The sequence below is a fragment of the Myiozetetes cayanensis genome, unplaced genomic scaffold (genome assembly GCF_022539395.1).
Source record: "Myiozetetes cayanensis isolate MyiCay16 unplaced genomic scaffold, myiCay2020 scf1075, whole genome shotgun sequence".
Taxonomy (NCBI): domain Eukaryota; kingdom Metazoa; phylum Chordata; class Aves; order Passeriformes; family Tyrannidae; genus Myiozetetes; species Myiozetetes cayanensis.
In genome coordinates this window covers 1,042-13,449 of record NW_026086689.1, presented here as the reverse complement: position 1 = coordinate 13,449, position 12,408 = coordinate 1,042, and the positions used below count along the sequence as shown (strand labels likewise).

Below are 12,408 nucleotides of genomic sequence, written 5' to 3'. Positions count from 1 at the left end.
CCCATTATCCCGTATCCCATTATCCCATTATCCCATTATCCCAGTATCCCAGTCATCCCAGTATCCCGTTATCCCATTATCCCCACCTGACCCGTTCCGGGTGTGTCAGGGCCATGTTCCAGGCCACGGCCCCGCCCCAGTCGTGTCCCACCAGCACCACCCGCGCAATTCCCTGCGGGAAAGGCACTCAGGGACCTCCTGCTTCCTCCTTTTCCTCGGCTCTTTCCTCCTTTCCTGCCTTTTCCTGCTTTTCTTCATCTTCCTTTTTCCTTGCTTTCCTTCCCCTTTTCCTTGCTTTTTCCTCCTTCCCCCTTTTCCTTGTTTTCCTTCTCCTTTCCTCGTTTTCCTTCTCCTTTCCTCGTTTTCCTTCTCCTTTCCTCGTTTTCCTTCTCCTTTCCTCGTTTTCCTTCTCCTTTCCTTGTTTTCCTTCTCTTTCCCTTGTTTTCCTTCCCCTTTCCTTGTTTTCCTTCTCCTTTCCTTGTTTTCCTTCCCTTTCCTTGTTTTCCTTCCCCTTTCCTTGTTTTCCTTCTCCTTTCCTTGTTTTCCTTCTCCTTTCCTTGTTTTCCTTCTCCTTTCCTTGTTTTCCCTCCTTTCCTTCTTTTTTCCTCCTTTTCCCCCTTTCCTTGTTTTTTTTCCCCTTTTTCCTCCTTTTTCCTATTTTCCCCCCTTTCCCCCTTTCCTTGTTTTTCCCCCTTTCCTTGTTTTTTCCTCCTTTTCCCCCTTTCCTTGTTTTTTTACCTTCCTCTTCCCTCTTATTTCTCCTTTTCCCCCTTTTTTTCTCTCGGATCATCCTGGAATCCTTCCCTGGCCATCCCAGATCCCTTGGGATCATCCTGGAATCCTTCCCTGGCCATCCCAGATTCCTCAGGATCATCCTGGAATCCTTCCCTGACCATCCCAGCCCCTTGGGATCATCCTGGAATCCTTCCCTGACCATCCCAGACCCCTTGGGATCATCCTGGAATCCTTCCCTGGCCATCCCAGATTCCTCAGGATCATCCTAGAATCCTTCCCTGGCCATCCCAGCCCCCTCAGGATCATCCTGGAATCCCAGGATTGGCAGTTGGGGGGACACATCCCAAACTTCCCATCCCCATCCCGGGGATCTCCTCACCAGTTTATCCAGGAAAACCACCAGGTCCTGGGAAAAGGAGAGGAGAGGAGAGTGGGGGGGTCAGATCCCAGATGGGATCATCCCTCCCCATTCCCATTCCCATTCCCATTCCCATTCCCATTCCCAGCAGCTGCTCACCTTGCAGATCTGCTCCTGGGAATATTCCGGGATATCTGCGGGAGAGGCGGCGGCTCCAGCCCGGAATGGCCCAGGGATCGGGCCCATCCCGGGGGTGGGAAACATTCCCACCCTGGGGCACATTCCCACCCTCTGAGAGGCCTCACACCATTCGCCACCTCCGGGCGCATTCCCAGCCCATTCAGCCCCTTCAGCCCTCTCAGCCATTCCAGCCTGTTCCCAGTCCATCCCAGCACCATTCAGCCATTCCCAGCCCCATTCCCAGCCCATTCAGTCCTTCCCAGCCCCTTCCCAGCCCCTTCCCAGCCCATTCCCAGCCCCTTCCCAGCCCCATTCCCAGCCTGTTCCCAGTCCATTCCCAGCCCCATTCCCAGCCCCTTCCCAGCCCCATTCCCAGCCCCATTCCCAGTCCCTTCCCAGCCCCTTCCCAGCCCCATCCCAGCCCCTTCCCAGCCTGTTCCCAACCCATTCCCAGCCCCATTCCCATCCCGTTCCCAGCCCACCGGGAGGAGCGGTGGATTCCCCGTATCCCTTCATCTCCAGGGCGATCACCCGGAATCCGGCATCGGCCAGGGCCGGGATCTGGGAGGGAAAGAGCAGATTCCAAAGGGTGCCGAGGCCTGGGAAGAGCCTTGGGATCTCCCAGAGCTCTGGGAACAGCCCTGGGATCTCCCGGAGCTCTGGGAAGGGCCCCAGGATCTGCTGGAGCTCCAGGAACAGCCCCGGGATCTGCCAGAGTTCCGGGAATGGCCCCGGGATCTCCCAGAGCTCCAGGAAGGGTTCTGGGATCTCCTGGAGCTCTGGGAAGGGCCCCAGGATCTCCTGGAGCTCTGGGAACAGCCCCAGGATCTCCCGGAGCTCTGGGAAGGGCCCCAGGATCTCCTGGAGCTCTGGGAACAGCCCCAGGATCTCCCGGAGCTCCGGGAATGGCCCCAGGATCTCCTGGAGCTCCGGGAAGGGTCCTGGGATCTCTGAGATCTGGAAGGTCCTGGGATCTCCCAGAGCCCGGAACAGCCCCGAGATCTCCTGGAGCTCCAGGAACAGCCCCAGGATCTGCCAGAGCTCCGGGAAGGGTCCTGGGATCTCCTGGAGCTCTGGGAACAGCCCTGGGATCTCCTGGAGCTCTGGGAAGGGCCCCGGGATCTCTCTGAGCTCCAGGAAGGGTCCCAGGATCTCCTGGAGCTCCAGGAACACCCTCAGGATCTCCCAGAGCTCTGGGAAGCGCCCTGGAATCTCCTGGAGCTCCAGGAACAGCCCCGGGATCTCCTGGAGCTCTGGGAACAGCCCCGGGATTCCTGGAGCTCCGGGAAGGGTCCTGGGATCTCCTGGAGATCTGGGAAGGGTCCTGGGATCTCCCAGAGCTCCGGGAACAGCCCTGGGATCTCCTGGAGCTCCGGGAACAGCCCCAGGATCTCCTGGAGCTCCGGGAAGGGCCCCAGGATCTCCTGGAGCTCCAGAAACACTCTCAGGATCTGCCAGAGCTCCGGGAACAGTCCTGGGATCTCCAGGAGCTCCAGGAACACCCTCGGGATCTCCCAGAGCTCCGGGAAGGGCCCCAGGATCTCCTGGAGCTCCGGGAACAGCCCCGGGATCTCCCAGAGCTCCGGGAAGGGCCCTGGGATGTGCCAGAGCTCACCTGGAAGCGCCAGGATCTCCAGGATTCCGGGAATCCGTGGCACAGCAGCACGGGGGGGCCCTGGCCCAGCTCCACGAAGTGCAGCTGCACCCCGGGCTGCCCACGGGAACAACGGGAATGGGAATGAACGCCGGGAATTCTGCACCACACCGGAATTCCAGCCAGAAATTCCCGAGCCCACGCCTCCTCCAGACAGGAATTCCCCAGCCCTCCTCCCCTTTGAACCCACCACCCTCTCCAGCCTGGAATTCCAGAGCCCACCAACTCCCTTTTATCCCAACATTCCAGGGTCTGCCACTCCCTTTTATCCCAACATTCCAGGGTCTGCCATTCCCTTCCATCCCGGCATTCCAGGGTCCACCACTCCCTTTTATCCCAACATTCCAGGGTCTGCCATTCCCTTCTATCCTGGCATTCCAGGGTCCACCACTCCCTTTTATCCCAACATTCCAGGGTCTGCCACTCCCTTTTATCCCAACATTCCAGGGTCTGCCATTCCCTTCCATCCCGGCATTCCAGAGCCCACCACTGCTCCAGCCCAGAATTCCAGAGCCCACCCCCCACTCCAGCCCAGAATTCCAGAGCAGCTGGGATGGCTGGAGCAGCTCCACATCCCAATCCCAGAGCCTGCCACATTCCCATCCCGGGCTGGCACATCCCGTGGGTCCCACACATTCCCACACATCCCAATCCCACACAATCCCAGCACATCCAGCCCATTCCCAGCACATCCAGCACATCCCAATCCCACCCATTCCCAGCACATCCCTTGGATCCCACCCATTCCCATCCCAATCCCAATCCCACCCATTCCCAGCACATCCCAATCCCAGACATTCCCAGCCCATCCCTTGGATCCCACCCATTCCCATCCCAATCCCAATCCCAGCCATTCCCATCCCAATCCCAATCCCACCCATTCCCAGCACATCCCTTGGATCCCACCCATTCCCATCCCAATCCCAATCCCACCCATTCCCAACCCATCCCTTGGATCCTACCCATTCCCAGCCCATCCCAATCCCACACACTCCCATCCCAATCCCAATCCCACCCATTCCCAGGACACCCAGCCCATCCTAATCGCAGCCATTCCCAGTCCATCCCAATCCCACCCATTCCCAGCCCATCCCAATCCCACCCATTCCCAGCCCATCCCTTGGATCCCACCCATTCCCATCCTAATCCCAATCCCAATCCCACCCATTCCCAGCCCATCCCTGATCCCACCCATTCCCAGCCCAATCCCAATCCCACCCATTCCCAGCCCATCCCAATCCCACCCATTCCCAGGACATCCCAATCCCACCCATTTCCAGCCCATCCTAATCCCACCCATTCCCATCCTAATCCCAATCCCACCCATTCCCATCCCAATCCCAATCCCACCCATTCCCAGCCCATCCCTCGGATCCCACCCATTCCCAGCCCATCCCAATCCCACCCATTCCCAGTCCATCCCTAATCCCACCCATTCCCATCCCAATCCCAATCCCAGCCATTCCCATCCCAATCCCACCCATTCCCAGCACATCCCAACCCCACCCATTCCCATCCCAATCCCAATCCCACCCATTCCCAGCCCATCCCTTGGATCCCACCCATTCCCAGCCCATCCCAATCCCACACATTCCCAGCACATCCCTTGGATCCCACCCATTCCCATCCCAATCCCAATCCCACCCATTCCCAGCACATCCCAATCCCACCCATTCCCAGCCCATCCCTCAGATCCCACCCACTTCCCATCCCAATCCCAATCCCACCCATTCCCAGCACATCCCTTGGATCCCACCCATTCCCAGGACATCCCAATCCCACCCATTCCCATCCCTTGGATCCCACCCATTCCCAGGACATCCCAATCCCACCCATTCCCATCCCTTGGATCCCACCCATTCCCAGCCCATCCCAATCCCACCCATTCCCAGCCCAATCCCAATCCCACCCATTCCCAGCCCATCCCTTGGATCCCACCCATTCCCAGCACATCCCAATCCCACCCATTCCCAGCCCATCCCTTGGATCCCACCCATTCCCAGCACATCCCAATCCCACCCATTCCCATCCCAATCCCAATCCTCAATCCCACCCATTCCCAGCCCATCCCTTGATCCCACCCATTCCCAGCCCATCCCAATCCCACCCATTCCCAGCCCATCCCAATCCCCCCATTCCCAGCCCATCCCAGTCCCACCCATTCCCACCACATCCCAATCCCACACACTCCCATCCCAATCCCAATCCCAGCCATTCCCAGCACATCCTTGGATCCCACCCATTCCCAGCACATCCCAATCCCCATTCCCAGCCCAATCCCAATCCCACACATTCCCATCCCATCCCAATCCCACCCATTCCCATCCCATCCCAATCCCACCCATTCCCATCCCAATCCCAATCCCACCCATTCCCAGCCCATCCCTTGGATCCCACCCATTCCCAGCCCATCCCAATCCCAGCCATTCCCAGCCCATCCTTGGATCCCCCATTCCCATCCCAATCCCAATCCCACACACTCCCATCCCAATCCCAATCCCACCCATTCCCATCCCAATCCCAATCCCAGCCATTCCCAGCACATCCCAATCCCACCCATTCCCAGCCCATCCCTTGGATCCCACCCATTCCCATCCCAATCCCAATCCCACCCATTCCCAGCACATCCCTTGGATCCCACCCATTCCATCCCAATCCCAATCCCACACACTCCCATCCCAATCCAAATCCCTCCCATTCCCAGGACACCCAGCCCATCCCAATCCTCCCATTCCCAGCCCATCCCAATCCCACCCATTCCCAGCACATCCCAATCCCACCCATTTCCAGCCCATCCTAATCCCACCCATTCCCATCCTAATCCAATCCCACCCATTCCCATCCCAATCCCAATCCCACCCATTCCCAGCCCATCCTCGGATCCCACCCATTCCCAGCCCATCCCAATCCCACCCATTCCCAGTCCATCCCAATCCCACCCATTCCCATCCCAATCCCAATCCCAGCCATTCCCATCCCAATCCCACCCATTCCCAGCATCCCAACCCCACCCATTCCCATCCCAATCCCAATCCACCCATTCCCAGCCCATCCCTTGGATCCCACCCATTCCCAGCCCACCCCAATCCCAGACATTCCCAGCACATCCCTTGGATCCCACCCATTCCCATCCCAATCCCAATCCCACCCATTCCCAGCACATCCCAATCCCACCCATTCCCAGCCCATCCCTTGGATCCCACCCATTCCCATCCCAATCCCAATCCCACCCATTCCCAGCCCATCCCTTGGATCCCACCCATTCCCAGACATTCCCAATCCCACCCATTCCCAGCCCATCCCTTGGATCCACCCATTCCCAGCACATCCCAATCCCACCCATTCCCAGCCCATCCCTTGGATCCCACCCATTCCCAGCACATCCCAATCCCACCCATTCCCAGCCCATCCCTTGGATCCCACCCATTCCCAGCCCATCCCAATCCCACCCATTCCCAGCCCATCCCTTGGATCCCACCCATTCCCATCCCAATCCCAATCCCACCCATTCCCAGCCCATCCCAATCCCCCATTCCCAGCCCATCCCAATCCCACCATTCCCAGCACATCCTGATCCCACCCATTCCCAGCCCAATCCCAATCCCACCCATTCCCAGCCCAATCCCAATCCCACCCATTCCCAGCCCATCCCAATCCCACCCATTCCCAGCACATCCCTTGGATCCCACCCATTCCCAGGACATCCCAATCCCACCCATTCCCATCCTTGGATCCCACCCATTCCCAGCCCATCCCAATCCCACCCATTCCCAGCCCAATCCCAATCCCACCCATTCCCAGCCCATCCCTTGGATCCCACCCATTCCCAGCCCATCCCAATCCCACCCATTCCCAGCCCATCCCTTGGATCCCACCCATTCCCAGCACATCCCAATCCCACCCATTCCCAGCCCATCCCTTGGATCCCACCCATTCCCAGCACATCCCAATCCCACCCATTCCCATCCCAATCCCAATCTCAATCCCACCCATTCCCAGCCCATCCCTTGGATCCCACCCATTCCCAGCCCATCCCAATCCCACCCATTCCCAGCCCATCCCAATCCCACCCATTCCCAGCCCATCCCAGTCCCACCCATTCCCACCACATCCCAATCCCACACACTCCCATCCCAATCCCAATCCCAGCCATTCCCAGCACATCCCTTGGATCCCACCCATTCCCAGCACATCCCAATCCCCCATTCCCAGCCCAATCCCAATCCCACACATTCCCATCCCATCCCAATCCCACCCATTCCCAGCCCATCCCAATCCCACCCATTCCCATCCCAATCCCAATCCCACCCATTCCCAGCCCATCCCTTGGATCCCACCCATTCCCAGCCCATCCCAATCCCAGCCATTCCCAGCCCATCCCTTGGATCCCCCCATTCCCATCCCAATCCCAATCCCACACTCCCATCCCAATCCCAATCCCACCCATTCCCATCCCAATCCCAATCCCAGCCATTCCCAGCACATCCCAATCCCACCCATTCCCAGCCCATCCCTTGGATCCCCCATTCCCATCCCAATCCCAATCCCACACACTCCCATCCCAATCCTAATCCCACCCATTCCCATCCCAATCCCAATCCCAGCCATTCCCAGCACATCCCAATCCCACCCATTCCCAGCCCATCCCTTGGATCCCACCCATTCCCATCCCAATCCCAATCCCACCCATTCCCAGCACATCCCTTGGATCCCACCCATTCCCATCCCAATCCCAATCCCACACACTCCCATCCCAATCCAAATCCCTCCCATTCCCAGGACACCCAGCCCATCCCAATCCCCCCCATTCCCAGCCCATCCCAATCCCACCCATTCCCAGCCCATCCCAATCCCCCCATTCCCAGCCCATCCCTTGGATCCCACCCATTCCCAGCCCATCCCAATCCCACCCATTCCCAGCACATCCCAATCCCACACACTCCCATCCCAATCCCAATCCCACCCATTCCCAGCACATCCCTTGGATCCCACCCATTCCCAGTCCATCCCAATCCCACCCATTCCCAGCCCATCCCAATCCCAATTCCAGCCATTCCCAACCCATCCCAATCCCAATCCCAGCCATTCCCAGCCCATCCCTTGGATCCCCCCCATTCCCAGGAGCTCCATCCCGTCCCAATCCCGGGATTCCCGTACCCGGATCCGGACGTATCCGTGGGCGACGCCGGACGGATCACACGGAGTCGGGATCGGCTCCTCCCGGCTCAGGAGCTGTGGGATGGGCAGCAGGGATTGGGATGGGCTCCTGAAAATCCCGGGATTTCCGGGACATCCCATGGGAACCAAAACTCCGGAGCCCGAGCCCGTCCATCCCTGCCCTCCAGGGATCAGGGAATGCCAGGAATGGTCAGGACTCATCCCATTCCAAGGGCTCATCCCATTCCATGGGCAGGAATTCCTCCCACTGGAATATCCAAGGATCCCAGAATCATGGAATGCCAGGAACTGGGGGGCAGGACTCATCCCATTCCAAGGGTTCATCCCATTCCTATCCAGGGATCCCAGAATCATGGAATGCCAGGACTTGGCTTGGGAGTGACCTTGAAGCTCATCCCATTCCATGGGCAGGGACACATCCCACTGGGATATCCAGGGATCCCAGGAATCCCAGGGGATGGGGGGAATCCACACCTGGAGACCCCAGAACCGCTGGAGCTCCCTCAGGAATCCCAAGAATCCCATCTGGATCCCTGTGACCCTCTCCAGCTTCCTCAGGAATCCCAGGAATCCCAAAAGATAGGGGGGAATCCCCACCTGGACACCCCAAAGCTGTTCCAGCTCACTCAGGAATCCCAGGAACCTCAGGGGATAGGAGGGAATTCCCCACCAGGACCCTGGAGAACCTCTGGAGCTCCCTCAGGAATCCCAGGGGATGGGAAGGAATCCCCACCTGGACCCAAAGAGCTGCTCCAGCTCCCTCAGGAATCCCGGAAATCCCAGGGGATGGGGGGAATCCCCACCAGGACACCTCCAGCTCCCTCAAGAATCCCAGAAATCCCCACCTGGACCCCGGAGAGCCTCTGGAGCTCCCTCAGGAATCCCAGGGGATGGGAAGGAATCCCCACCTGGACCCAAAGAGCTGCTCCAGCTCCCTCAGGAATCCCAGGAATCCCACCTGGACCCCTGAAAGCTGCTCGAGCTCCCTCAGGAATCCCAGGAATCACCAGGACCCCCCAGAGCCGCTCCAGCTCCCTCAGGAATCCCAGGAATCATCTGGACAGCCCAGAGCTGTTCCAGCTCCCTCAGGAATCCCGGAAATCCCTCTGGACCCCCCCCGAGCCGCTCGAGCTCCCTGAGGAATCCCAGGAATCCCACCAGGACAGCCCAGAGCCGCTCGAGCTCCCTCAGGAATCCCAGAAATCCCAGGAACCCCCACCTGGACCCCGGAGAACTAATGGAGTTCCCTCAGGAATCCCAGGAATCATCTGGACACCCCAGAGCTGCTCCAGCTCCCTCAGGAATCCCGGAAATCCCAGGAACCCCACCAGGACCCCGGAGAGCCGCTCGAGCTCCGTCAGGAATTCCCCCCTGGCTGCTCCCCTGGAAGTGCCGGCGGGCGCTGGGGGTGTCCGTGTCCCGCAGCCCATTCCCAGCTCCCGGCTCTCCTCCGGCACATCCACCAGGATGGCCTGGGATGATCCCAGGAATCAGCCCGGGAATATCCCAAGGGGTGGGGTGGTTTTTTTTTTTTTGGGAATTCTGGTGGTGGGCACCTGGTGGGGCCGGGCCCGCGGGGCGTGGGAATAAATCCCTGGCTCCGGTTGGTGCTTCCCGAGCCGGCAGAATTCCAGCCCCGCCGGGAATTCCCGACGGAGCCGCCCCGCGCCGTCCTCCGGCCGCGGGCTGGCCAGGATGCGGGTCCGGAATCCTGGGAAAAACCGCGCCCTTCCCGTTGGAATTCCCCCTCCCCGCCCTCCCGGCCCTCCCATCCCTTCTCCCGCACGGGGTTTTTTTAGGGATTTGGTCGTTTTTTAGGGATTTTGTCGGGTTTTTTAGGGATTTTGTCGGGTTTTTTAGGGATTTTGTCGGGTTTTTTAGGGATTTTGTCGGGGTTTTTTTAGGGATTTTGTCGTTTTTTTTAGGTATTTTGTCGGGGTTTTTTAGGGATTTTGTCGGTTTTTAGGGATTTGGCATCCTGGAATTTGGGATTCCGAGGGTCCCTCGGGAGTGGGTGGGCACAGGGGTTGGGAATTCCAGGTTGGAGGATCCTGAGGGAAGGGGGGATGGGAGATGGAGATTGGGAATGCCGAAGGTGGGGGGCATCAGGGGGATCAACTGGGAATCTGTGCTGGGATTGGCCAGGATTCCAGGGTGGGAATGACCAGGATTCCAGGGTGGGAATGACCAGGATTCCAGAGTGGGAATGGCCGGGATTTCAGGGTGGGAATGGCTGGGATTCCAGAGTGGGAATGGCCGGGATTCCAGGGTGGGAATGGCCAGGATTCCAGGGTGGGAATGGCCAGGATTCCAGGATGGGAATGGTCAGGATTCCAGGGTGGGAATGGCCAGGATTCCAGGGTGGGAATGGCCGGGATTCCAGGGTGGGGATGGTCCAGGATTCCAGGGTGGGAATAGCCAGGATTCCAGGGTGGGAACGGCCAGGATTCCAGGATGGGAATGGCCAGGATTCCAGGATGGGAAATGGTCAGGATTCCAGGGTGGAATGGCCAGATTCCAGGGTGGAGATGGCCGGGATTCCAGGGTGGGAATGGCCGGGATTCCAGGGTGGGAATGGCCAGGATTCCAGGGTGGGAATGGCCGGGATTCCAGGGCAGGGATGGTCAGGATTCCATGGTGGGAATAGCCAGGAACCCGAGGGGGATCAACTGGAAATCTGTGCTGGGATTGAGAAGGATTCCAGGGTGGGAATGACCAGGATTCCAGGGTGGGAATGACCAGGATTCCATGGGGGTAATGACCAGGATTCCAGGGTGGGAATGGTCAGGATTCCAGGATGGGAATGGTCAGGATTCCAGCGTGGGAATGGCCGGGATTCCAGGGTGGAAATGGTTGGGATCCCAGGGTGGGAATGGCCGGGATTCCAGGGTGGGAATGGCCGGGATTCCAGGGTGGGAATGGCCAGGATTCCAGGGTGGGAATGGTCAAGATTCCAGGGTGGGAATGGCCGGGATTCCAGGATGGGAATGGTCAGGATTCCAGGGTGGGAATGGTCAGGATTCCAGAATGGGAATGGTCAAGATTCCAGGGTGGGAATGGCCGGGATTCCAGGATGGGAATGGTCAGGATTCCAGGGTGGGAATAGCCAGGATTCCAGGGTGGGAATGGCCAGGATTCCAGGGTGGGAATGGCCGGGATTCCAGCGTGGGAATGGTTGGGATTCCAGGGTGGGAATGGCCGGGATTCCAGGGTGGGAATGGCCGGGATTCCAGGGTGGGAATGGCCAGGATTCCAGGGTGGGAATGGCCAGGATTCCATGGGGGTAATGACCAGGATTCCAGGGTGGGAATGACCAGGATTCCAGGGTGGAAATGACCAGGATTCCATGGGGGTAATGACCAGGATTCCAGGGTGGGAATGGTCAGGATTCCAGGGTGGGAATGGTCAGGATTCCAGGGTGGGAATAGCCAGGAACCCGAGGGGGATCAACTGGGAATCTGTGCTGGGATTGGGCGGGATTCCAGGGTGGGAATGGCCAGGATTCCATCCCCTCCCGCCCCTCATCCCCTCCCCTCCTATCCCTCATTCCCTCCCTTCCTGGTCCTCATTCCTTGCCCTCCCGCCCCTCATTCCCGACCCCTCCCATCCCCTCCCGCATTCCTTCGATCCCTCCTTCGCGCCCTCATTCCCACCTCTCCCACCCCTCATTCCCGACCCCCTCCCATCCCCTCCCCGCATTCCCGATCCTCCCTTCCCGCCCTCATCCCCTCCCTCCCCGCATTCCCGATCCTCCCCTCCGCCCCTCATTCCCACCCCTCCCACCCCTCATTCCCCGACCCCTCCCACCCCCTCCTCATTCCCGATCCCTCCCCTCACCCCCTCATTCCCGATCCCTCCCTTCCCAGCCCCACCGCTGTCCCTCAGCGCCGCCGCCGCCCTCGGGAAGCTCTCCCGGCTCCTTTCCTGCTCCACCAGCGCCTGGAACGCTCTTCCCACGGAGAAGGAGGCGGGAAGGGCCATTCCCGAGGATGAGGCCTCTCTCCTGCAGCCCTCGTCCACCTCCGAGCACAGCTGCGGAGGGAACGGATCACAGTCCCTCGGGAAAAGCCCTCGGGATGATCCTGGGGGTCCCAGGATTCCCAGGGGGTCATTCCTTGGAAAAGCCCTCGGGATGCTCGGGGGTCCGGGATTCCCAGGGGGGGTCATTCCCATTGGAAAAGCCCATCCCGGGGTGTCCTGGGATCCCCAGGGGGGTAATTCCTGCCCATCCCGGTGATCCCTAGGGGTCATTCCCATTGGAAAAGCCCCGTGATCCCCAGGGGGTCATTCCCCATCCCGGTGA

General features: G+C 59.5%; 1 protein-coding gene across 1 annotated transcript; it reads right to left on the bottom strand.

Annotated features, from left to right (window-relative positions):
• Nucleotides 1-86: 86 nt before the first annotated feature.
• Nucleotides 87-12,137, bottom strand: LOC126635113 (bifunctional epoxide hydrolase 2-like; the record flags this gene model as incomplete). Its single annotated transcript, XM_050306053.1, has 8 exons — nucleotides 87-172; nucleotides 1,115-1,141; nucleotides 1,253-1,287; nucleotides 1,756-1,834; nucleotides 2,889-2,984; nucleotides 8,085-8,159; nucleotides 9,662-9,816; nucleotides 11,978-12,137. Coding segments are annotated over 8 exons (713 nt in total), but the record flags the coding sequence as incomplete, so codon positions are not given.
• Between the last annotated feature and the right edge of the window lie 271 nt (nucleotides 12,138-12,408).